Raw genomic sequence first — 26588 nt, 5'->3', positions numbered from 1 at the left:
AAATATTCAGTTACTACGCCATTGAAAAGATCAAATAGTCCGTGCCAATCTGCTAAGTTGTTATATATATCTTATATATTACATTGTATAATTACTCAGATTACATCCGATACATGAACTGAGTAGTGATAACTTATAAATTCTTATCATTTATATAAATATCTATAGATAAATTTGAATCAGCTCGTTATTGCCGCCCATCAACTACTGCAATTTGATTGGTTCATCCAAAATTCATAAATGTATCCATGCGCCTACTGAATATCATACTTCCTTAATATTTTTATTTATTTTATGTGTTTTGTACATGCTCATTACATATAATAATTTTTTATGAATTTTATAAGTTGTTTTTCCATTTACAACAAGTTGCCATGTGGTTACCAAATCCTCTAGTTGAATACTATTTGTTTATAACAAAAATTTGCCAAGGTGTCTGGCTAGATTTCAAATTACATGGCTTGATCGATTATTAGGTTGCCGACCAGTAGGTATTATAGCCTAACCTCAAAATTCCAATATTTTATATAATATAATAAATAGCAAATAAAATTCTTTTCTATTTGGCTGTTCTAATTGTAGCCATGATACCCATTATTATCTAATCTTTCACTTGTTGCTATCGCACCCGGCGATAATAGAGCAGCTGTTTGCTCGAGACCTATAAAATCCTTCCAGTTAGCTATTTTGCTTGCTTATCCAAATTTAATTCGTTACAACATACAAACAGATGGACATCGACTTTGGCCTTCAGTAAGTAAAAAGTGAGAACTCGCTAACGCTCGTTCAAATACATCAATCCATTGAACACATCTTCCCATACATACTAAGCTAGAACAATAAATTCAGTATATGAACTCTTTGTAATAGTATAATAATTTTATAGCACTTTGAAGGCTACATTATTGAAAAAATACAAATCCAATTTAATTTCCAATTGACGTGAAGAAATTCATCAATTATTCGTACTAATGTATTATTGTACATTTGAAAACCATATATGTAACTTATCTCTTAGATAAGTATACATGAGTACTCACCATAAAGATCTTTATGACGTGTCTCGACCACAATTTGATGGTAATTCTGTTTTGGTAAAGAGCCTGTTTTGAACTGAGTTATCTCAGTTATATTGTGGCCTTTTTTTGCAAGTTCAAAAAGAAGTGGCTTGTATATTCGATCATGGCTTTTCATTGGAAATGGAATAATTGACAGAATGTTGGCGGCATTTGCGGTGCAGTTCAAAAGTGATAGTAGAGCAAGGCAGAAGATCACTGACGTGCTGTTGCTCATTATTATCTGTAAAAGAGAGAATTTATTGTTAATACTGTTGCTATAGAAAGTGTGAAAATTAAGTATTGTATACGAGAACATTGTTTATGAATCGTGATCATGTTGTTACGATGATAACAAGGATGGGGAATGTAGGGTAGATGAGGAATTAAGATAGAGAAGGAAACACAGTGGAATGGAATAGGAAAAAAGCAAGATTATTTTGTAATGAAGTATGTTGTAATGGAAAACGAAAGGATGGATGGGGAATGGAGAATACGATGACCTACTATAATAGTCTGTACAAAATAAGTTGAGACTCGGTCCTCCACCCGAAGAAATTACAGGGTTGCCAAATCATGTAAAATTAGAACTCCCCCTCAAATTTCCAATTTAAGGTCGGAATTGGATGTAAAATATTATCCCCGATATCCCAGTAGTGCTAAAAACGTTTCAGGGTTGAAGTATTAAAAGAAAATTCAACTTTTTTGATGGGATTGGAAACATCGCGAAAATGTGTTTTTCTTTTGAATATCACTTCTATTAGAATTATGGGGCGTCGTAATGCGTGATCAAAATATCGGGGAGAATGTCTCCTTTCTATTGGTGTCTGGATCATTTTCATCCGACCTATAGTTATTTTTAATTAATGATTATTATCGTTGTTGTCGAGACATTTTGAGCAGAAAAAATACATTTTTACATGCTGGAAACTTTTTTGTTTCGAAAGATAGGTGGGTGGTGAAATTATTTTTCCAAATTATCAAAAGTAGACGAAAGAACCTATAACTAAGATTATCAATTCATTCTAATTTATTGTATGGATGAGTAAAGAATGAAGAATGAATTTAAGCATTGTCTGTCAATGAATCCTTCCAAAAAGCTTAGAGAACGCTAAGAATTCCCGATTTTGTGGGGATCTTTTGTGTTATTTCAAACCTCCTTCAATACAAAAATGTCATACCTCAGCTGAACTTGAGTACCAAATTAAATTTTGAACATTTTTTGTTAATTATTTCTTAAGGTGCGTACAGATTATACGCGCCGCGAACATGAGCAATACACTTTTAATCAGCTGATTATATCTGTATTTTTACAGAAACGGTAAGATACAGAATAAAGGAAATTATTTTGTAATCCCACAAACAGCAAGCAAGTGGTGCTTATTGAGCAGAATAAGAGTTTTAATTGAACTATCTGTTATATTTTTCTTACATATTTTCTCATATTGTTTTTGCATTTATTGTTTCATATATTATTTTTTGCTCGTTGATTTCATTATAATTATATATTTATTGATTGAATGTTGTATCTTTCATTTTTAATCCTTTCTTAATGCATGTAGTAGTATATGCATGTGTGTGTGTGTGTGTGTGTGTGTGTGTGTGTGTGTGTGTGTTGTGTGTGTGTGTGTGTGTGTGTGTGTGTGTGTGTGTGTGTGTGTGTGTGTGTGTGTGTGTGTGTGGTGTGTGTGTGTGTGTGTGTGTGTGTGTGTGTGTGTGAGAGATAGCGAGTGAGAGAGAGTGAATGAGTAAAAAGAGAGAAGAGTAAAAGAGCGCTAAAGAATAATTCAGTCAACGTCCTAAATAACAATACGAAAACTACATTGACCCATGTCAGATGGACTACACAGAACTAATCATAGAATTCTATAGAACTGGATTCTATAGAACTAATCACTTGCCGGAAGCCCTTGACTAATTCCCTTTTGTAGTTTCTGCAATTCCTCCCTGTTTGGAACAATATTCACAATACAGGTAGCTTAATAGCTTATATGGTCACCCGCTGTACTTATCTTTGAAGTTCATTTATGAAGTCTACCGGATCTACTCTATAGTATGTTGGTGCAAGAAGTATTAAATATTGGAAGCAATGGTCACTGAGACGTCTCCAACCTAAAGTGGCGCCTTTCTCATAAAACCTACAAGGTCTTATAATACAGAGATATTTGATTTTACTGCCTAGGAGCAGTCGAGAATCTTATTATAATATGATTCTAACTAGTAGTTCTGTGAACAGTAGACCTCGCACAGTTATAAACCACAGCCTCCTCTTATACTGTCCATCAGAGTAAATCCTGTCTGTATGTCATGTCAGCGAGATATCGCTGTGAAAACGGCTAATAGCTGTTGAGGTTGGTGTATCAAAAATGCAAACATCAAAAGCTAATTGCCTTCAAGACATACTGGCAACAGGTCAGCCCGAGTTCAAAGCAGAGAAAGGTCGAGAGACAATACTATGTTATTTTAGTTATTAATATTGCATTCGTTATTGCATGCAATCAATAGTTCATTTAATAGTGCATTTATTGCATTCAATGAGGCATGAAAATAATAGTCCACACAGCAGCTGATTTTTCACCAAGTTACATTGAGATATTGAATTGCATGAGTCATGGCATGCAATTTATTGACCGAGTGAAGTGAAGTCCAAGATTCAAGTCGACGGTTTTGCATTTCTCTTTATGTTTATATTTTTGTTTATATTTATGTTTCGTATTTACAGCGAAATGCAGCAATAAAATTCCATGAAATTTGACAGGTATGTCCATTTTTTTCGCGTCGACGTATACATACGGTTTTTTGAAATTTTGCATTTTAAGGATAATACAAAAGGAAAAGGAGTCTCCTTTGAACGCCAATATTACCGTAAAAATCAGACTTTAGAATTATTCATCATAAATCAGCTGTCTAGTGGACTATAATACTACCCGTTCAAAAACATCAAACATCTTGGAAATGTATCTTTCCATCAACGTTAGTAGACAGTTGTCTACTAACTTTGTCTTTTCATAAACTTAGGCCATGATTCTAGTTTGGAGTTTGGAGATATTGATGGAAAACATTTTTTTTTACATTTTACTTTTTTAATCTGATGATTAAAATTGCAACAAATATTATTGAAATGAAATTGATTTCTAAAACCATGAAAAGTGAGAAATGAAGTTTGAGGAAATCAGCATTATAGTAGTTATTTTGTTAATTTCAACACACCGATTTTTCGCCAACACCACAACACAGAATGTTCTCTGATGGGTTGATTGGATTGGCGTATCGAAGGCAGCCAGACCTGATAACAGCGCTCACACATACATTCTGGGACAACACGTCATAGTACGATAGGACAGAAAGCTCTATGCTTATTTAGGATTTTTTCTAGACATTTTAAATTGATAAATTATTTCTTAATTTTTGAGAAAACATAACAACAGGTCAATGTAACTTACTGAGCACGAGGTCTACTGTTTACAGAACTACTAGTAATCCACTAGACAGCTTATTTATGATGAATAATTCTATAGTCTGATTTTTATTCTAATATTGGCGTATGAAGGAGGCTCCTTTTCCTTTTATATTATCCTCGAAATTCAAAATTTCCAAAAACCTTGTATATACTTCGACGCGCATAGAACATACGTGCGTCGACGCGAAAAAGAACATGCCTGTCAAATTTCATGAAAATCTATTGCTGCGTTTCGCCGTAAATGCGGAACATATAGACATTTAAACATAAAAAGAAATGCCAAACCGTCGACTTTAATATTAGACCTCACTTCGCTCAGTCAATTACTATATTCTGAGTATGCATTTTCATAATGAATACCAGATAGAATATTGTACATGTTATACTTCAAATTTCCTCAGAAGAAACAAAACGTGAAATTTTCTCCAAAATATGTATACTGAGAAATAAATTAGAAGAAAATTTAATAAGAGCAATGAATAGATTAGAAATAATTGACTTTCAAATTTAATCAGAATCATCAATTTCTCACAATATTTAAATAGAAATGGCAATTATGAGATACATAAAGTCAGTATCAGCATCGGAAGTCAGTATCTGGAAGGTCAGTATATGATCGAAAAAACAGGTTTGTGATCCTTGTATGTTATTAGACAACGCAGATAACTTCATTCATTTTCTAACACAGCACCGATGATAAATTAATGTAAGGTATGTAGAAGTATGATTAACCAGGCACCAGAATATTGGGTGCAATTCATGAAAACGTATGATTAATCATGAAGAGATATATTTTCCTCTATACTTTTATACCGGCATGAATCACAACTTGAATCACAACTATTATTTATTTTAGAAGGCGGTGGAAAATGTAAACAAAACGAATGGCAACAATAAAGCTCTCCCATGAAATCCACTGATTTAGAAAAAGGAATCTATAAAATATAATATAAAAGCCTCCACTCATCAATTATGTGCAATGAAACATCAATTCGAGCTCATTCCGATAAACATGAGGGGGACATCACCTGTTGAGGAAAACGTTTTTTCAGGGACAAATAAGTTTTTCCAAGTGGAGAAATTTCTACTCTTTTTTAATTTTCCAGTAATTGTAAAATTCCTGTATCATTTTGAAACCTTTTGAGGAAGTTTTTCAGAACACTATATTTTCATTGAATCTATGATTGTTAATTGATTGAATAGTTTGATAAGAAATGTAATGGATTATCAGTGATATGAGAGCTTGATGAGAGTTGTCGAGAACCGGTGGAGAGAAATGAGTAGAGGTTGTAACATATTAAAATCTGATGAGTAAACAAAATCCCTATTTGGGAGAATTTTATAGGTCTGAAGTGAAATAGCTAGTCTAGTATCGCCAAATGTGATAACGATTATTAAAAGATTAGATAATAACAGGTATTACGGCTAAAATTAGAACAGCCGAATAGAAAAAGAAAGTTATTTGCTACTTATATTATATTATATAAAGTATTGGAAAATTTGAGGTTAGGCTTAAAATACCTACTGATCGGCGACCTAACGATATCAAGTCGCATAACGTAAAATCTAGCCAGACACCTTGGCAAAAATTTATTGCAAACAAATGGTATGCAACTGGAGGACTTTAAAAAAGCACATGGCTAATTGTTGTAGAGGGAGAAACAACTTATAAACCCTATAAAAATCTATTATATGTAATAAATATACTTAAACCACCAAATAAAAATAAATTAGAGTATTAAGGAAGTGGGATGTTCCTAGGCGCATGTATACAGTAGTGAATTTGCATGAACCAATCAAATTGCAGTAATCGATGGGCGGCAATAGAGAGCCGATTCAAATGTATTTATAAATATTTCTATAAATGATAAGATTTTATAAATTTTTATTACTCAGTTTATGTATCGGATATGGTCCGAGAAAATATAAGGTATCAGACCTGGGATATAAGTAATGGTTTAGTAGATTGGCATGGACTATTTGAACCTTTAAATGGCGTAGTAGCAAATTATTTAAATTTATGTAAATTTGTAAGTCGGAAAAGAAAATTGTAGAAATAAGAGTAGAACCTGCCCACTTGCCTGCCAGACACCACTATGGAATGACACTAAAATTTGTAGAGCACAAGACCCTTTATTACATTGTACTTTTTAAAGACTTAAAGTTTAAATTCATTAATTAATTTTCCATAAGACTTAGTGATGCTGCATTAAAGCGAAAGTCATTTAAATATTTATTAAATCCCTTGGAGAAGACGACTCCGGCCACCAAAAATCCAGGACTACCAGGAAACTCGGATCGCCGCCAACAGCTTATAAAAATTCAGCACGTGAGTGATATACCATCGTAATATATAAAGTTAGGGCGCCCTCAGTGCTTCGAGTGAAACAAATATAAAAGCTAGCTCGTCGGAAAGGTTATAAATATTGAAGATTAATATAAAACTTGCGCAAGTCTTAAGAAGGTATAAGAAATATTTTATTAAATGAGAGTATGTCAATTTACATATCCAAAGGTACACAAATTAAAGGAATATTAAATTTAAATCTTGTAATACAGACGCTCACTCAATCATTGATTCTATTTAATAATTTGTAATGATATAATGTAGCTCTTGTTCACTGGATAAATTGGTTTATCTATTTCCATCAGAGGCCGAACCTTATGCCCTGAGAGATATATATAATATATTATTGAGAAATATACTGAAAACTACAGAAATTAATATATTTATAACTATGATTTATCAATTTATTATTTTATTATTTTTGGGAAGAAGATATAAAGTGAGATTTTCTAAATCGACAAGCAACAGCAAGTCGATACCTAAGCTGCATACAAATAAATGCATATTATCAATGAATTAAAAAAGCACATGGTAACATTTCGTGCTAAAGAGCTAAAAAGTAGTGTACCAGTCTGTGATATTTTATTTTGATATATATTTATTCTTGTATTTATTGTGTGTATTTGTTGCTCTATATATTTCCATATTTATCTGACTTTAATATTTATTCATACAATATATGTATCAAGTTTTTTATGGTGTACCATTTATTTTATTCCCCAATACCACGCAGGACAAATCTCATATCTATTTATTAATTATCAGTATTAAATTATTAAGAGAGTTACCATCCAATTTTATCAGTAATAGAATAAGCTGGTTTACACAACAATATATTGCATTGTTAATTAAATCTCTGGAAATAATACTTTCCAGAATTTTCTATAAATTGTCCAAGAACAGTGAATTGCAAGAGCTCCTGAGTGAGCCTATAAGAATTTTATCGAAGTTGTGTTCTGAAAACCACAACCAGATTTGTATATTTTTACACTCATGCTTTACCGATTGCAGCCAAGCCAGGCAAATCGTTATTCATTAAAAAATAACGTCAGAAGGTTTAGCATGTGAATAAACAAGTTATAGTAATGAGCATGAGTAATATGAGAATTTTATCTCCTTTTATTTCCTAGAATAGAAGATATTCTCAAGGATAGCAAAATCATATTTCTTATTTGAATGATATTAATAATTGAATACATTGAGCTCTTGTAGTTACATTTGTCTGCTTGAATCAATAGATGAATTGACAGATTTTCTCATGTTTAAATGCTTTGAGCGATTTCCCAATTAAAAAGAGTTATTGAAGACAAATATCATGGAACAGTCAAGCTGAAGGATGGTGAATGATTTTCTAGAGCTTTCTAATTTATCGTATCTCCGTGAGTTCAACCTTAGATTAAATAAATAATAATTAATGGTTCAACATTCTTTGAAGAATATCATGCTTAAAAACGATAACTTTCTGAAGTAGCATCTCCACACAACTCTCCGATAAAAATCTATTGATCCATCTCCTATGGAACTGTGAGAAAAATATAATAATGGAAAAATAATGAAGGAAAATAGATGTATCTATGAGAAGGACACTGGTGAAAAACGATAATTTTCTGAGATGGTCTCTCTTTGATGATAATCTCATGATATGTCTACAGCAAATTGCAAGAAACCTAGTAGAATTCATTGTATCATTGAATTCTCTTCAGCTTGATGTTACGTTAATTGTTCTCGATCGATTTTGAAGCTCAATTGAACTCAAGAAATAAGCGACTTGACACAATCATTGTACAATGGTGAATATGTGATACATTGATTTCCATGATTAATATACAGAGCTATTTTGAAGAGTAATTTACATCACAAGAGTAATCATCTATATTTAGAGATTCCGCAATAGGAAACCAACTTGGGATGAATAAGTAATGTCAATAGGTTTTCAATCTTCAATAGGTTTCCAATACTCTTCAATAGCTAGTCAATAATTGATTACAATCATTATGATTCGAAAAGAGGGCGAAATTCCAGCGCAACTTGAATGAGATTTGAGTCTTTCACATTCCGTATTTTTTAAATGAGAATAATTACTCCTATTACTGATGAAGTTCACGTATGTTTATTTCTATCATGTAACACAAGTTTGAAAATATTCTCAACCTCATATTTTTGATCCATGCATGTAATATAAATAAAATGCAATTTCTTAGAGATTTCTTCAATTTCTTTGTAGAGGGTAAATTCTCCTAATCTCAGAAAACTCTCCTGAGCTCGAATAATTTTATTTTATCCAGACAATATCATCTGAATAGAGAATTCTTTCATATTGAATGCTTTCAATCCGACTTGGAATGTGGACCTCTCACAAGTTTAATTATTGTTTTATACATTATATCAATCTTCAACTGCATTAATCAGCTTCAGAATTCAAGCAAGTTTTAATAATTGTTATTGACTACTAACTAATATTGAGGGTTCACTTGAAATGTTAACATTGATGGAATTTTGTCTATTCTATGTATTTCAAAACAAATTTCTCAATTTGAATATAGCCTTCAACTAATCCGAATAAAAAGGGGGATTGCATAAAATACTCTATAAATGATCTATTTTTATAATAGACAACTCCTGATACATCACACTATTATTATATCAAGTTCTACAATAATAATATAGTGAAAAGTTTTCTTGCTCCTCCAGAATTATTAAAGAGTCCAGTTTTTACTATTTCAATTACAATTGTATGTTAATTCATAATTTTACATAGTATGATCTATCAATACTGAGGGTTCCCCTTATGTCAACTCTTCCCTATGTTTTCCCTCTTATACATAATTATTATTTATTTAATTGAATTCTCAGTAATATAACGTTATTACAGTCACGTGAAACATCTGAAACTGTGGAAATTCCATACTCATTTCTTACAACAATATTGTAAAATTTACAGTGAATCATATCAATTATTTTGTAATTGTTTAAGGAAGCAATAAACGGGTTATTTATTTATTGAAGTTCTATCAGTCAGTGATTCAGTTGTCCCTGGAGTCACTCAGTCACAGCCTAGAATGGACAACTTTCAATAAGATTGCTGCAATATTGTCAATTGATTGTTTCAAAATTGGTGTTTGGAGAGAGATTTCTACATTATATTCTCAGCACCAGAAAATCACATTTACCTAGTTCATTCAATAATAATGAATGAAAATTCATCAGAAATGAAGATTGAATATTTTTGTTTGCTAGTTGGAATCAATTTTAGAAGCTTTTAGAGTTGAAAATTTGAGTTTAGCAGCCTTTGACTCATTTCAGATCGTGTAAGCAGGACATCATCTTATTATTCTTTTGGAGTTTATATAGATTGTGATAAAAATTTTATCAACTACATTAATTTGAAGATAAGCCAGAAACTTTTGCAAAGTCTTCGTCCTCAATATATGTTATACATATTTTTGAAATGCCTTGGAGGCTCCAGAAGAATGAGTTATCACGCGATGTGAAGAAATGGTTGGTTAAAATTCTCAAATTGGGGGGCTCTCTCCTTGTTATAATTATTTATGATTTATCATGTATAATGTACCTATGTCTTCAGCAAATATGGAGATTACTTTGTCTTCATAATCTCAGCATGTATCTGTATGTTAAACACCTATGTATATACTATTCACATCAGGACTTAGGCATTGTTTAAAAGTAGCCCAGTTTGGCGGCGTGCAACTTTGTCGTTTGGTGGCAAAATCTCGGGAGTGCCAGTTTGTCGTTGCATGATAGATAGATAGATAGATAGATTTGATTCTTTTGCTATCGGACCATTCAGTCATCAGCAACGTCAATAGAATATTCATAACACTTAACACTTAATTTATTATAAAGTATGTGTGAAAAACTCCTCCAACGAATAGAAGGGGTTTGCACGCAGAAGATCGAACAGTAATTTGCCGAACAAAGAGACTAGATATTTTTTTATTGACTCTGGCAACCTATTGTAGACCTTTGTTCCTAAGACGTGATGGGACTTCTGTACTTTGGTTAATCTTGTACGTTGGGTGTCAAGTTGTTGTCTTTGGCGGGTGTTGTATGAATGAACCATACCTCTTGTGTTCATTTTACACTTATTTTTATGTATATACAAGGCAACAACATAAATATATTGGTTGTAAACCGTTAATATTTCAAGAGAAACAAATAACGGTTTACAATGTTCCCTGAAAGTGGCCCCCACTATTATCCTCACAGCTTTTTTCTGGAGAAGGAAAACACCAGAAACATGACTACTTCCACCCCAGTGTAGGATACCATATGACAGAAGACTGTGGAACAAAGTGAAATATGCCATACGCAAATAATCATTCGACAGTTGACTCTTGAGACATCCTATGAGGTAGATAGACTTTGAGAGCTTGCCACAAAGATTTCTACAATGAGGCTCCCATGTTAACCTTTGGTCTATGTAGACGCCCAGGAACTTACTTGATGTTTCTCCTATGGACTGCTGAGGGTCAGCTCTATGCTTCAAGCCACAGATAAGAGTTTGGGTCTTATTATCATTCATGGAGAATCCGTTGGCCTCCAACCACTCACAGGTCTCTCTCTTGTAGCCCTCCTTACCCTTAACTCATCCAAGTCCCCACCACAAGACATCAAAGAAGTGTCATCCGCATATAGGGTGGTGTCGGTTGAAATAACACAGGGGAGGTCATTTATCATTAATAAGAAAAGCAACGGTCCCAGGATCGATCCCTGAGGGACCGATTATTATAACGCTAAAGGTGAGAATACAACTGCTTAGCAACCACAGCCTGAACAACTTTTGAAAAAATTGGAACAATTGTGATTGGTCTACAGTTTGAAACATCAAAGTCTTTTTTTCGATCTTTGGTGATAGGGACAACTTTGGATCTTTTAAAAGCATGGGGGAAAAGTCCTAAGCTGAAAGTTTCTTTTATACAATTTGCCAGAGGTTCAGCAACAACATATACTATTTTTTTCATCAAATTAGCAGGTCAAGATAGTGTTTAAGAAACTAATAATAAAAAAGATTAGTATTATTCAGCTATAACTGAAACTAATTAAGATTGAGCAAATAAAAAGTTTAAAATTTTAAGTTTTTTAATTAATGTAAATGAAAGAGAAAGAGTATCAGTTCACATTTCGTCTCAAGGCAAGAAAACACAAAGTGGCTCGCTCTAAAAATTCCGTGTGCAATTCGGGCGTATCCCGTCCGTCCCCAGGACAAGCCCGAAAAAATTGCTCCAAACAAGGCCGTACAGGGTTTACAATATTATTCACACCTCTGCACAACGCTTGCCTGGAACAGCTAGGAAATGTTGTTCTTATCTGCCACACAAACCACACTGTTGAAAACGTAATACTGATAAAAACTATTCCATTCAGAATTTCTCTCCTTGAAACGAAAAGTTTACTATTAAAAGATAAAGGGAAAATATACCTATAGAAGATTACATGCAATACTATTAAAGACTAATAATTGGTCCACACTACAAAGACAAAAGTACGTTGAAATTAAGTTGAAATTAAGTTATTTCAGAAAAATTAATTATGAACAACGTTTATTGATAAAAACTACCAAAAAGAGTTTTATAGCTGTAATATTGTATAGGCATCCACAACTTTAAGTTGAAGTTAACAAAGGGTTCTATTTATTTAAAAAAATAAATAAAAATAAAGTTTTTTTTATCAAATCAATAGGTTATTGTGAAACTTAAAAGTATTAAATAACTAATGTTAGAGTAGATAAATTATTTTAAAAAGAATCCCTTCAAGCTAATGAGTTATTAGAATAATAGAGATAATAGGTTATAATTTTAGCAAAATTATGATACTACAATTATTTTTATCAGTTATATTAATTTGAATTTCAATTATTCAAGTTGCAATAAGCAGTGACAGCTATTAACGAGAAAGATACTACAATGAAAATTCCTGTAGAGTTAAATTTAATTAGTGATATGAAGAAGAAATGATTTTAATTAAGTAATAATTTAGGTTACTCAGATCAAACTTTGACGGCGTGCAACTTTGTTGTCTGGTGACAAAATCTGAGGAGTGCCAGTTTGTCGTTGCATGCACCGCCAAACTTGCACTCTAAGGAATGCAGCCCAGTTTGACGGTGTGCAACTTTGTCACCTCGTGACAAAATCTGAGGAGTGCCAGTTTGTCGTTGCATGCACCTCCAAACTTGCACTCTAAGGAATGCAGCCCAGTTTGACGGCGTGCAACTTTTGCGGTAGCCCACTTTATCTTCAGCCCAGTTTGTCGGCAGCCCACTTTGTCGTCAGCCCAGTTTGTCATCGTCCCCTAGTGGTTCCTATTGCATCAGTTAAATAGAATAGAATGGTGAACCATGTGTTGCGGGTTGCCTATGCCCTTCTATGCCGGCTTCAATTAACTCTGTCAAAGATAGTGTGGAGCTAGTCTTCCAGGAAAAAGACTCATGTCGTTTGACAGAGCTTTACACTATTCAAAGTATTTTTCTTTAATCGTTGAAGCTGGTTAGAGAAAACATGTAATCTGATCGAGAACACTGTGAAGAACACAATTTTTGACTCATTATTCGCCAATTTTATTAAATTTTATAGAATTTATTCATGGTTCTCATAATATAAGAGCCTCGAGTCAATCCGATGTTTAGGAATGAAGGTATCGTGTTTACAGACATACATAGCCTACACATATCCACACACAAATAGATAACTTAAATATTCAAAAACAATTTTTTGGACTGTGGGAGGTAGTAGGGTAGTAGGTAGGGTAAGAGTAGTAAAAATTAAGAAGAATCAGATAAACTATTAAGCAGATTGTAGGTCAGTGGATTCGGAAAATGGTGAAACACTAATTTCATTTTCAAAAAATATACGATAATAGTATGATACAGGAAAATATTAACGAAACACATGAAGCTCCATTATATTATTAAACCAATATCTCATTCATGAGAGCTGTTTATTGAGGTTTAGTTTTCTTTCATTGCTTTCAGATATATCTGGGCTATTGGATCGCTACAGTGTTCTATTTCACGTCATTGACCTCAGTTGCGAAAATTGCTCAGTTGAGAATACAGACAGGAATGATAAGGAATATAAATTACTCTAATAAGTGAAGAAGAGAGCTGAAAAAGTATTCGGACAATATCAAGGATGGATTTAATGGAACACTTCGATGAAGTTTTCGCAGAATCCACGTGTAGTAAACTCTTCAACTCTCTGCGAAGCGAACAATTCTTATTCAGGGCCACTGTTGGTTTCTGACTACTTTCTTCACGCATGTGGGAATATTTTTGACAATTTATTCATCCCCATTCTTTCCCTTTCTCTTCGATTTGATTGGAGCAGTAATCAACGACTCATTCTTTGCAATGATTCAATTTCCTGACACCAAAGCGTTTTCCTGGAACGGAAACAAAGTTCGCACAAACGGGAAAAAACGGTACCCCTCTTTCAGAGTCCTTAACTTCCAGATTCAAACTTCTGCAAATAAATACATAAATGCAACACTCTATCATAATTCATTATAGTATTCTCATCCACTATCAAACAACTCCAAGTTCAGGGTTTGAAACTGATATCAATATTCTGTGTTGATAAGATAGAATTGAATTCTAACCTCAAGTTTCGAGTAGGTCGCCTTTTATTCTAACTCTCAATAAAGTTTTAATGAGAAGCAACAAGACTGAGCAGATTTTCATGTTTTCAAGCTATTTGATTCTCTACATTTAGTTATAGAATGAAAGATTCAGTTTGTTTGGTAGCTTCATGATAATTTATATTGAGTATTCTGATAAGATCAACACATCAACTCCGTTCATTGATGAATCGTTGATCTACATCGATATAGATATATCTCTCAAAGACTTCACTGAATTGAATAATATTTTTAAATGAGTAATAAGAGGAGAAATCTCTCCTGAGTACAAGCTTTTAATAAAATCAAAGTCCAAGGTAGAATAATATGTTTGAAAATTCCAGTGATCAATTGACTCAATCTTTTATTCCATTACTAGCAGGTAACCCGTGCTCCGCAAGGGTCCATTTTAAAACTTTACAAACTGAAAACTTGTCTTAATAAAATATTGGAAAATTGAAAATAGGCCTATAACCATCCTCGGTTAATAAATAATCTTTATGCAAAATTTCAAGTCATTCAGTCCATTAGTTCAGACGTGATGATGCGTCAAACATAATTTTCCTATCCCGTTACGTGTATAAGCCAGTTCCTTCCATTATTATAGTATAGATGGATGATTTATCAGTATCTTTGAATGAGAATAACTTTTGAACGGTTTGAGAAATCAATGTGCGGTTTTCACCATTCATTTTATCTTAAAATTCTGTATTGAAATCATGCATTATATGACTAGGGTGATTGCACCAATTACCGACCAATTAAGACTTTTCCAACTTTTAAAAAATCTAGTGATTGACTTTAGAATCTTCTACTCACCTTCAATTTAATCTTTGTCATGTTATTCATGCATATGATACTTTACTTGAGCTTAATAAGTTGTTTAAAGTGAACTTTAAATTTTCTTCTTGAAAATCTGCAAAATCATGAATTTCCGACCACTTGCTCCAATATCCAACCAGCATTGCACCAATATCCGACCAAGTGAGAAATCAGGAAAATAAAAATACATTGTATGGTCTTTTATAAATTTATCATAGTAAAATGTTATAGGAAAATCAAGTAGTCTGATATGATAATATAGATACATAATTATGATACAATTCAGAGCTGGAATTTAGTAGAATCTTGAATCAGTCAAGATGCTAACAAACATAATAGTTTTTTAATTCTATTTCAAATGTCACTGAAGCTTGTTGCCGTTTTGTGCCAGTCACTACAATTGGATCTAAAATGAATATAATTTGATTTTTCTCAACAATGGTTTTGTCCTGGACATTGGGAAATATGAATTTATAATTACACTTTTGATTTTTTCTCAAGCAAGAGACTTCAATTTCTCCATTTTCTGTAAATTTCAAAATTTGACCTATGTAATGCGCTTTTTTCCCGGCAATTTCAGTTGGGAAGCTGATTAAGGCAAAGTTTCCTTCTTCAGGCTCTTTCAATAATTCATCCTGATTTGGAGTTGGAGTTCTTGGTTGTATAAGATCATTCAGATCCAGATCCATGGAGTCGTTCATAAGATCTACTTCCATCATATCTTCATCTTCTTCAGATGGAAATTCTTCTTGGTCATGTTTCTTCCTCTCTCTCTTAACTTACCCTTTCATTTCTGCCTGCCTTCTTTTCAAGTCTTTCAGTTCTTTTTTGTTCTTTCTGTATTTTTTCTTCTTCCTTCTGCTTCCAGTATTCTACCCAAGCTCTAGCACCAACTGCATCTGGAAGTTTGATTTTTCTCCTACATCTTCCTTCTTTCTTCACTGTTGATTGTGTCGGACAAGTGGCACATTCAGCAAAAGCAGGGCTCACTCCAGTCTTACTAGGCCTAGTGTTGGTGCCACAGTTGGCGTACACAGCACAGATGAAGTACTGGAACATGGCTGTGGTTGTTCTTGTATAGAAGTAATTGGATTTTCTTCCATTGATTGTTGGCTATCAATTAACTGAATATTCTGCTCATTATAATTCAATGATTCATATAATTCGCGGCTATTTCTCAGCTGGTGTTCAATGTTTGGTCAAAAGACTCTCTAATTTCAGGAGATTGTTTTGAAACATGTGTTTTGATTTTGTACCAAACACGAAAAAGCTCTGAAGCAGAATCATCACCATTCCATTGTTCACCATTTTTACGAAACTGTTGAACCCGTGAAGAAGGGAACATGGACTCCAGAAACAACAAAAATGTTCAGTATTGAAGTTGCAAGGCTTGTCAAACAAACAGATAAAGCAAATTCATTTTCTTCAAGTTTACTGGGAAAGGGAATTTCTCGTTGAAAAAATATTTGGGTCTTGACTGAAATTTGAGTCAACCAGTGAACAATTCTAAGATACAGTAGTAGTTAGAAAAATCGCGAGGTTTCTGAAGTATACTTTTCATGAGTACAAGATTCGGGAGATGAACTTGTTTTGAAGTCGTTCAATACTTCTGAATCATTGCTCAAAGAATTAACTCAAGTTTAATATTTTCCTAGAAAAAAAACTCATAGTAACGATTGGAATAATATTGTTGGAATAGAATAAGTACTGGAATACAAAAAATAATTTCTGATATTAAATTCAGAATTAAGTTTTTTTTGGTCCTTCAAAATAATTTCTTAAATATGTGAACATTTCCTGTTTTAGTGATAATAATGTGAAATTTTTCTTCTATGTTTGGTTTTGGAGCATCTAAACTCAAAAATTTACTTTGTGAAAATAATCAAGAACTGAAAAATTTTGTGAAGTGAACAACTACAAGACTTAACCCATTTTGGACTATGTGTAACCTTACCTAAATTTAGAAGAGGAATAGCACAAGGTTACCTTATTTCTTCTCTCCCTGTCATTTTTGATGATGTACTTGTTGTATGAATCAATGAAGAATAGATTAATAATGAATTATGTTCTAAAAGCATGGATTCATTTTGATAGAATAAAGATCAAAATCAAATAAAATTTCGTACTCTCGTGGTGGGGGGGGGGTCATGGTTCATAATGTTTCATTTTTTGCTGCAGCTAATTTATTGAAGTGATTTTCCCGTTCACAGGTTAAACTTTAAAGTACGAGTCTGAAGTGAGAACCAGTAAGCCTATAAGCCCCGGGCTGATGAAGTACCTAGCTCATTTGTTCAATATTAACGACCTTAGCCTGGACCTACATTGGACTGGACTTTTTGCATCGGTCCTCATCCAACCGACTGGCTAACAAGCCAGATATAATTAAACAAGCCAAGCGAATTCTTACTGACTAGAGCCTCGAGACCTTGTCCGTTGTTAGTGCGTTTGTTGGATAATTACTCTTGATTGTATATCTCTTGGAATTCCAGACTGAGATCTGATTTTAAATATTCTAATCGAATGTTTTTTATGCACTTTCAATGTTATCTTGTTATATCCTCAAAAAAGACGAAAGAGTGAGATACTTTCGTTGGTCATATTGAGCTGTAGGCTATAATGGCTCCAAAAAAGTGTGTTCAAAATTTGGTGTTAAATAATTTTTAGTAGTAATATTACTAAGCCCTATTTATTAAGGCCTTTTACTAGGGCTATTTACTAAGGCCTATGTATGTACTAATATATGAAGATAAATCAAGTCTGAACTAGAAATTCACTTCGCTTGTTCGATAAAGTGTAGTAGCCTACACTATGAATCTGTAGGCCTACTGATAAAAGGATATCTCTGCTCTGTCTAAATTAATTATTCTTATAATTAATTCTTATAACTCACGATGGAATAAAGAACACTGGCAAATAAGCTAATGTAAAGTTATTGACTGACACATTATAGATCATATGACACTGCCAAAATATGCCACTGTTGAGACGAGACATCAGACAGACTGGCTAAAGATCAATAGCCTATAGGCTATACATAGGTATCGAATGACTATATTGATAGTAATACATTCACAAACTGACAGTTCATTACAATATCTTCAATGATTGCTATAAAATCGTTGAATCAACGTAGGCCGGGATCGGTGTTAAATGTATTAAAGTAAGGCATCAAAAGTATAAGGCATTAAAGCTATAGTGGAATTAAAACATCTTCCGACTCGGATGGATATGCGGAGCCGAGAAAAGGAGGGAGATGAAGAACAAGTTCAGCCAATTAGAGTGATGAATATATAGAATCATAAAAACAAGCACGGTTGGCAAGTTGACAAAACAAGCTCAGTCGATGCAGTACTTTTAGAGAGGAAACAATGTATCCGTATCATGAGGTGTTGAGTACTCAGTTACTCACTGAAGTCTAGTTTCTATTATGGTAATTTGCAATAATTATCATAACAACACGACGAAAACTGTGCTATCACGTTGAGCGATTCTTACTAATTTTCGTCTATTGTTTCCATTTCGACGCAAACTACAAGAGAGTGGATGCAATGACATTGTATATGCTACCGTAATTATATCAAAGCTCTATTGACCTTCAACACTATATAATTTTATAAAAGTAACCAAAACTCCCTTATTTTGTGGTATTTTCGTAATTCTAACTTATATGCTTATAGTACTTGGGGGTGCTGTAATTTGGATCCAAATCCGAAACCAGAATCCTTCTACTTTTATTCATAAAAAAGCAGAATTTGAAATAAAAATATAGCAGTAATCAATTGCGAAATACTAAACTGCAACAACCTGTTTGCGGCACAATTGTTGCGGAGAAACTGCCGAGTTGAAATGTTTTGTAGACCGTTTCCATTTCAGGTTCCCGTCATTCGATCCCTAGCCTTGTTGCAGCACTGAATCTATGGTAATGGAAACGAGGCTTAGAAAAATAGAAAATGGAAACTAGACTACAGAACGCTGTCCGTTCTAGCACGGAAAAATCGCGGGCCGCTGCATCCCCACTTTCCTCTGCTCCGGATATCCCTCCGAGTTAGAAGATGTTTTGATTCCACTATAGAAGCCAGAGCACAAAATTACGAGTGATTTAATCATTAAAAACAAAAATGCAGAGTAATTTCACTCACAATTAGTAACGACTCAGTCATCCATTCAGCTGTGCTTCATTTACAGAGGCTATCAGTTTCACTAGTATGATAACCTCAAGGCTACTAAAACGTCAAAATAAAACATAATGCTAGCCTATTTGTATTGTACAACCATTCATATTACAGCGATTTTTTATTATTCAAACAGGAATTTTCGGCAAGCTTTTAAAAAAAGATTTTCCTTGAAAGATCACGATAAGAGATTGGGGTAATATGCAGTTTTAGTTAAAATATAGCGTATCATCAAGGTTCTATAGAAAATTTTATTTTCACATATTTTTCGACATTCTGGGATCTCTTTGATAAATGAGATTTTTTCATACATCATTTTTCATCTTTCTGAGAAACGTCTGTCTTCCCTCAAACATTGAATGCACACTGTTTAATGCAAGCAGCAGGGATAAAGGGGAATTCCGACTGCTTTCATGAACAGCAAACGAGAATATTGAAATTTCTTTAGAAAAATACCTGAGTTTTACTAATATACAGTATGGCTTCTATTTGTTCAACCAGGGAACAAAAACTATGAATTCCATTCTGCTGAGGCTTTATTATATTAATTGGGAGAAAATTTAGAAATACAAAAAAGAACTTCTCTTTCAAGATATCCAAAAATTATTCCAATTCAAAGCTTTTGTCTCAATTTTTATCCGAAAAATAAGGCAAAATAGAAATTCAGGTGAATATTAACCTTGAGACAAGGCATGAGAGTAGCACGGATGTATAGATCCAAAGTACTTATTGAAGAAGAATTTAATATCGATTTATCGAAGCATGGGTGACAAGGTTCCGTAATGGCGTAATGGATCAAATTCCACGAAGATACAATAGACATTCTCATATTCAAGAGCTTGAGGATTGGAGGTTTTGCTGGTAACTTTGCTGGGGCTGTAATTTTGTAGTGTTGTATCGGGAATGCGCCGCCTTAGACCTCCGACACACCCAGAACACCCATGACAGGAGTGGACAGACACTCATTCAGCGACACCGTACGCCTACGACATGAAAAGACTGTTTAGAAAGAATCGGCGTGTGCGTTAGGCGCCAAACCCAGACACTTTTACATTCATACAGTAACGACAAAGTCAGAGTTCAGAGACATCGAATTTCACACTTCCAAAATAAGACTGTTCCCTTATACTTCTTGGACGGACTGTACTACAGTACTCTCTTGTTTTCAAACAATGTTCATTGTTTTGATTAACCCTTCGAGTAGGTTATTCTTAACAAGACCATCGACAATTTATTTCTGAAATAGATAATTCTTATTTCGTGCAGTTATAACTCTTTTCTGCAGTTATTATGAATGGTAAGCTAATTATGAACTTATTTAGAAACATTAGTGAATTTTGAATGAAAGGATGGTTTGCTCTTCCATTATGGTAATTCGTGGTAATATCAGGCGGTGGCTTATCTTGTAGCTGTTGTAAAGCCGTATTTGACCTACATGTGCCCAGCTGGCAATCTGTCGGTAGAGCATGTGAAATTTGAATATTCTTGATATTTTGGCACCTGCTGAAATAAAAATACCATATGGTTCTCACCAGCTCTTCGAGGAGCTTATACCAAATTCTGCTATCAATTGCTGCAAACTGCTGCTGCTTTGTCAATTGGCAATCTTTACCTCTGCATTGACTGGCTCCACAGTTATAGACGTTGAAGAGGTAGATAAATATAAGGAGTTCAAATATTGCACAAGACAATAAGGTACTGACATCAATCCAACCCGCAACCATCTGGCAAAAGGGTCAGCAGTGCGAGATAATACTGAGTGTGATCAACGATAGTTTTTTATTAGAATTCCTTATACTTTCTATGATCTGTAATACTGCTTCGACTTAATACTATGACCCTGTATTTCAGTCAATTTGATTTCAGTGATCAGGTTGAACCATTTAAATAAATCTTGAGAACGTTTTTACTATTTCTGAAGATTTAGTGATCGATTCTGTATATAGCTGATTTATCCAACATATCTGGTGAAGAATACAGTTGAATGATAATTTTATTAATTGCTCAATAATGATGATAAAAAATACTAGTACAAGATTGGTCATGCATGAAGACAGGATAATAAATGAAAAGTACACCATTCAATCAATAAATATATAATTACAATAAAATCAACGAGCAAAAAATAATATATGAAACAAAAAATATAGAAACAATATGGAAAAATATTTTAAATATCACAGATGGCTCAATTAAAACTCTTATTTTGCTTAATAGCATCAACTAATAACTTTCATGATTTTTATATTATCAGCATACATTTTATAGATTTCTATAGCTCAATTATTCGAATGCTTCTGCTTATCAAATTAGAATTTTATAATTAAATATTCCAACAATATTAGATACTTTAAATATTAATTCTCAGAGTATAGGTTCGGCTGTCAGTGGAATTTAGATAAATAATTTATCTTATAAACTTTGAGCTTCTATAATTTGTATAATACTAATAATACTGATATTTAAATACATTAACTGAGCATACTTAATAATTAAAATAGTGATATATAATTTAACATTTGATTCTCATCTGTATCTTAATAGGACTTTTCCCTTATTTATACTTCTTGCGCAATTATGTTTAAATCAAGCTTGATTTTTAAGTAAAACCTTCTAGCTTTATGAAATTTCTATTAGTTTGTTGCACTGAGGGCCCTCTCAAGAAATTATATTTCAGTAACTCACGTGCATAGATTTTTCACAAATTTAAAGATGTGGCATGGATTTGCCTCATGTGTCCTATGCCTTTCTGGTGGGCTGCTGTCATCCTCTCCAATGGGGATGTTTAAATTAATAACTCATGTCATAGAGCGACTTCACTGAGTTAGGTTCATTACTTATCAAGTGTTTTTTTTTTTTAAATTTAAACTTTGATAATAATTGAAATTAATTCTTATAAGGGAATCAGTCCATTGCTCTCATGATGGTTGGCATCTTGGTCGGTCTCTGGCAAGCAAGTGGGCAGTTGGTCTTCCCTTATTCTCTTTTGATGATCCTTATTCTCTTTCGACGATACTTCCGATTCTAAATTTGCATGAAATTTAAATATCTTCTCCTATTGGTGGATTTCAATAAATCCACGATGACACAATTTAATACTGTCAAATAGTCCACAGTACAAGAGTATATTACTATGTTATATACGAATATTTTTACCCTTAACTTTTATTTTATTTTAATTACAGTTTTTCATCTACTCTACAATAATTACAAATTTTTATAATTTCAAAAAGGACCACGTGGAGACTTTTGAATCAAATATTTTTTAGCGCCGAGCAAATACTGTACTCTGATTGGTAAACAATCAGATTCTGCTTGAATATGCAGAATGTATTAATATGCCTAGAAAAATTAGATCCTACTTCTTTATCATTTTTTATTATGTTTTTGTGGCTTTTATCTGCTCACATATATCAATAAATATTTATATTTGCTTTTTAAACATTCATATCCTTTATTTTGCATGCTATAAGATACAAAACCCTTCCGTCCTCGTCTTAACGAATGCTACCTACATGCAATTATTTTGCTAGAGAAGTAGTATAAAAAGGGCGACTCTGGGGCACAAGTGCCCCAGAATCGCCCTTCACCTCAAGGTCATCCAGGTCAACCGAACCTAACCTCAAGGTCATCTAGGTCAACCAAACCTAACCTCAAGGTCATCTAGGTCAACCAAACCTAACCTCAAGGCCATCCAGGTCAACCATACCTAACCTCAAGGCCATCCAGGTCAACCACACCTAACCTCAAGGCCATCCAGGTCAACCACACCTAACCTCAAGGCCATCCAGGTCAACCACACCTAACCTCAAGGCCATCCAGGTCAACCACACCTTACCACAAGGTCATCTGGGTCAACCACACCTAACCTCAAAAAAAAATTAAAAAAAATTAAAAAAAAATTAAAAAAAATTAAAAAAAATTAAAAAAAAATTAAAAAAAAAATTAAAAAAAATTAAAAAAAATTAAAAAAAAATTAAAAAAAAAATTTAAAAAAAAATTAAAAAAAATTAAAAAAAAATTAAAAACACATGAAATCTGGAATAAATGGGAAAGAAGAGGGAAAAAAATAAAACTCGGGGCTCTGAACTCTGAACTTGGGGCTATGAACTCTGAACTTGGGGCTCTGAACTCTGAACTCGGGCTCTGAACTCAGGGCCCTGAACTCAGGCTCTGAACTCTGAACTTGGGGCTCTGAACTCAGGGCTCAAATGTCCTGCATCATTGAAAATGTCTGTCAACGAGATAATACCATGAGTTCCTCCTCCTCAAGCTCAATCACTACATCCCACAGACATAGCTCACTGTTTGACAACATGTCACAGTAGACGGAAAACCTCTCAGTGCTGACAAACCGTCTTATACCAAACAGAGGAAAGTGGTGGTGGTGGTGGTGATAACCTTCCTTGTCAACAGGTCTATGACAATGCCACCCCATCATGACTCACTTCTCAATTCTTTGTTATCATTAGTATAAAGAAGTATCATATTCTATATAATTCAAGTCTTTAGACATAAATCCTCTATGGTGTAGTGGTTAGCAAGTCAGCTTCCCAAGTTGGAGGTTCTAGGCTCGAATCCAAGGCGGTAAAGGTAAGTATTAAAGGTCAGTATCAACAGAACCAGAGGATATATTTTTTGTATGTAGTGGGTAGACTGGCCCACCACTGCCAGTCACCCCGCCGCCGGTCGTCCGGCTGCCACCGATCGCCCGGCCGCCGCCGGTCGCCCCGCCGGTTGCCCCACCGGTCGCCCCACCGGTCACCCGCCACTGGTCGCCCGGCCGCCACCAGTCGCCCCGCCGGTTGCCCCACCGGTCGCCCCACCGGTCACCCGCCACTGGTCGCCCGGCCGCCACCAGTCGCCCCGCCGGTTGCCCCACCACCAGTCACCCGGCCACTGCCGGTCGCCCCACCACCACCGGTCGCCCCACCGACGGCTGCCATCCCACCACCAACAGTCGACCTGCTGCGGCTGGCAATTGTCCCGCCGGCTGAGCATGAGCATTCTCAATGACCCTAGCTCCTCCTGCCACATGGACCATGCTCACCAGTATTCAGCATGTCTGTGGCAGGACAGTAGGGTCATCCACTCAGTGGTCAGTCAGTCAGTTCAATTACTGATCAGTCACTGATCAGTCACTGTTCAGTCACTGATCAGTCACTGTTCAGTCACTGTTCAGTCACTGATCAGTCACTGTTCAGTCACTGTTCAGTCACTGATCAGTCACTGTTCAGTCACTGTTCAGTCACTGATCAGTCACTGTTCAGTCAGTGGCACTCAGCACTTGGTATGGGTCCAAAATGTATAAATAGCGGAGCTCAAACTCTCAGACCTCAGTATACTGATAAACACTGACCAGTATGTATATCAAACAAAGGAACCATAAGCCAACATTGGAGGAGGTTGCTCCTACCATATTGGAGATTGCTACGTTGAAGCGTGAAATCAAAAGGAGGCATAAGGAAATCATGCTGGGTAGACGGATTGCAGAAGAGAAACATGTGGAACACTTCAAACCTCTAGCTGAGCCACTAGTCAACCTAGTCGAAACCTTCCAACAGATGCCAGTTCAACAACCACAACTACCTCCATCAAGAGCATCCAAGAAGCGTCCCAGGTATCTGAAGCCTAGAATAAAAATGCGCTCCAGGCATGTGAAGGGTAGGCAGAGACAATCCAAGCCAGAGTTGTTATCATCAGAACATCGTCCTTTCTTAGCAGCATCAACACACCACACATATCCTACTCCACCAACACCATTTGTTAAAGATGCCACATATGGAACTGGAGAAGTTTCAAGTCCAATGGCAGGCACCTCAGGAGTTGGACGGCAACTATGGAAAGCAGGAAAGCAGGCATTTGAAGGGGATGAGGGTGAGGAGTATAATATGAGTAGAGGATATGATGATAGCAGTGATGAGGAGCTGTCTGGAGATGGACAGGATGATGATAAGAATGTTGAACAATTATTGAATGAAAGTCATGGTACAACAGTTCAGAATATCCTTGATCAAACTGATCTAGCTGGAAAACAGGTAGCTGATTACATTGGAGGATCATTGAGCAAGGACAATGATGATTTTGATGACACTTTTGGGCCAAGAGTGAGAGACAATGCTTACTACCTGGGCAATAAGTATTAACATTTGGAGAGAATGGTGATGAAATTGTGCTGACTAACCCTGTAGATCAGGAAGAAAAGACCTTCACAGCTACATTGGGACTTTGTGAGTTGATTTTCAAGAAGAATCCAAATTGTGCATTAGTTGAATCTGCTGACAGACAGGCTTATGGAGAAATATTGAACTGGACCAGTGTGCACAGACAGAACAATGATCCAAGAGGTGAGATTGTTAACTACAACAAAGCCAAGTATAAGAATACAATCAAACGCCTTTTGAATGATAGCAGAGATGGTGGTCAAAGACATTCTGAGAGACAAGTGACTGGGAGAGGATCTATTGCCCCAAGGCGTGATTTCAGTAAGGAGAAAAGTCAGAAGATCTATAGAGGAAGAGGTGTTCTGTCAGCTATCAAGGGAGCTGCTGGTACAATAGTTAATAAGGCAATCAACATTCTACCAGTTGAACTTTATATCCCTGGCTATCAATACTGTGGACCAGGAACAAAACTTCAGAAGCGATTAGCACAAGGTGATCCAGGAATCAACAAACTTGATCAGGCTTGCAAGGAGCATGATATTGCCTATTCCAAGAGTGGTGATACAGCAAGCAGAGCAGTAGCAGACAGCATCTTGCCAGAGAGAGCCTGGGACAGAGTGAGATCTGAAGATGCAGGGGTGTTAGAAAAAGCTGCAGCACTAGCAGTCACCAACATCATGAAGGCTAAGGCAAAATTTGGGGGAGGTATGAAAAGATCACTGAAGGAAGTCAGCAGGGTGGTTGAGAAGGGGAAGAAACGAAAGATTCAACCATCAAAGAAAAAATCAATGAAAGGAGGTCAAGGTCTTTACTTGAGACATCAGAAACCAAAGGTTGGTACAGGACCAGCGGCGGCCGGGCTACCGGTGGTGGGGCAACCGGTGGGGCAACCGGCGGGGTGACCGGCAGCGGCCGGGCGATTGGTGGCAGCTGGAC

General features: G+C 35.0%; 1 protein-coding gene across 1 annotated transcript in view; it reads right to left on the bottom strand.

Moving 5' to 3' along the window:
• The window catches only part of LOC111055741 (UDP-glycosyltransferase UGT5), a 95987-nt gene that overhangs the window by 45615 nt on the left and 23784 nt on the right, over positions 1 to 26588 (bottom strand). Inside the window, exon 2 of the mRNA XM_039427482.1 lies at positions 1041 to 1299. Within this exon, the coding sequence (XP_039283416.1) occupies positions 1041 to 1293 (253 nt within the window). The 5' untranslated portion in view covers positions 1294 to 1299. The remainder of the gene's footprint in view (positions 1 to 1040; positions 1300 to 26588) is intronic.

Source organism: Nilaparvata lugens, chromosome 4 (assembly GCF_014356525.2).
Source record: "Nilaparvata lugens isolate BPH chromosome 4, ASM1435652v1, whole genome shotgun sequence".
Taxonomy (NCBI): Eukaryota; Metazoa; Arthropoda; class Insecta; order Hemiptera; family Delphacidae; genus Nilaparvata; species Nilaparvata lugens.
Note: the sequence above shows the minus strand (reverse complement) of the source record. Positions and strands in the feature narration are given on the sequence as shown.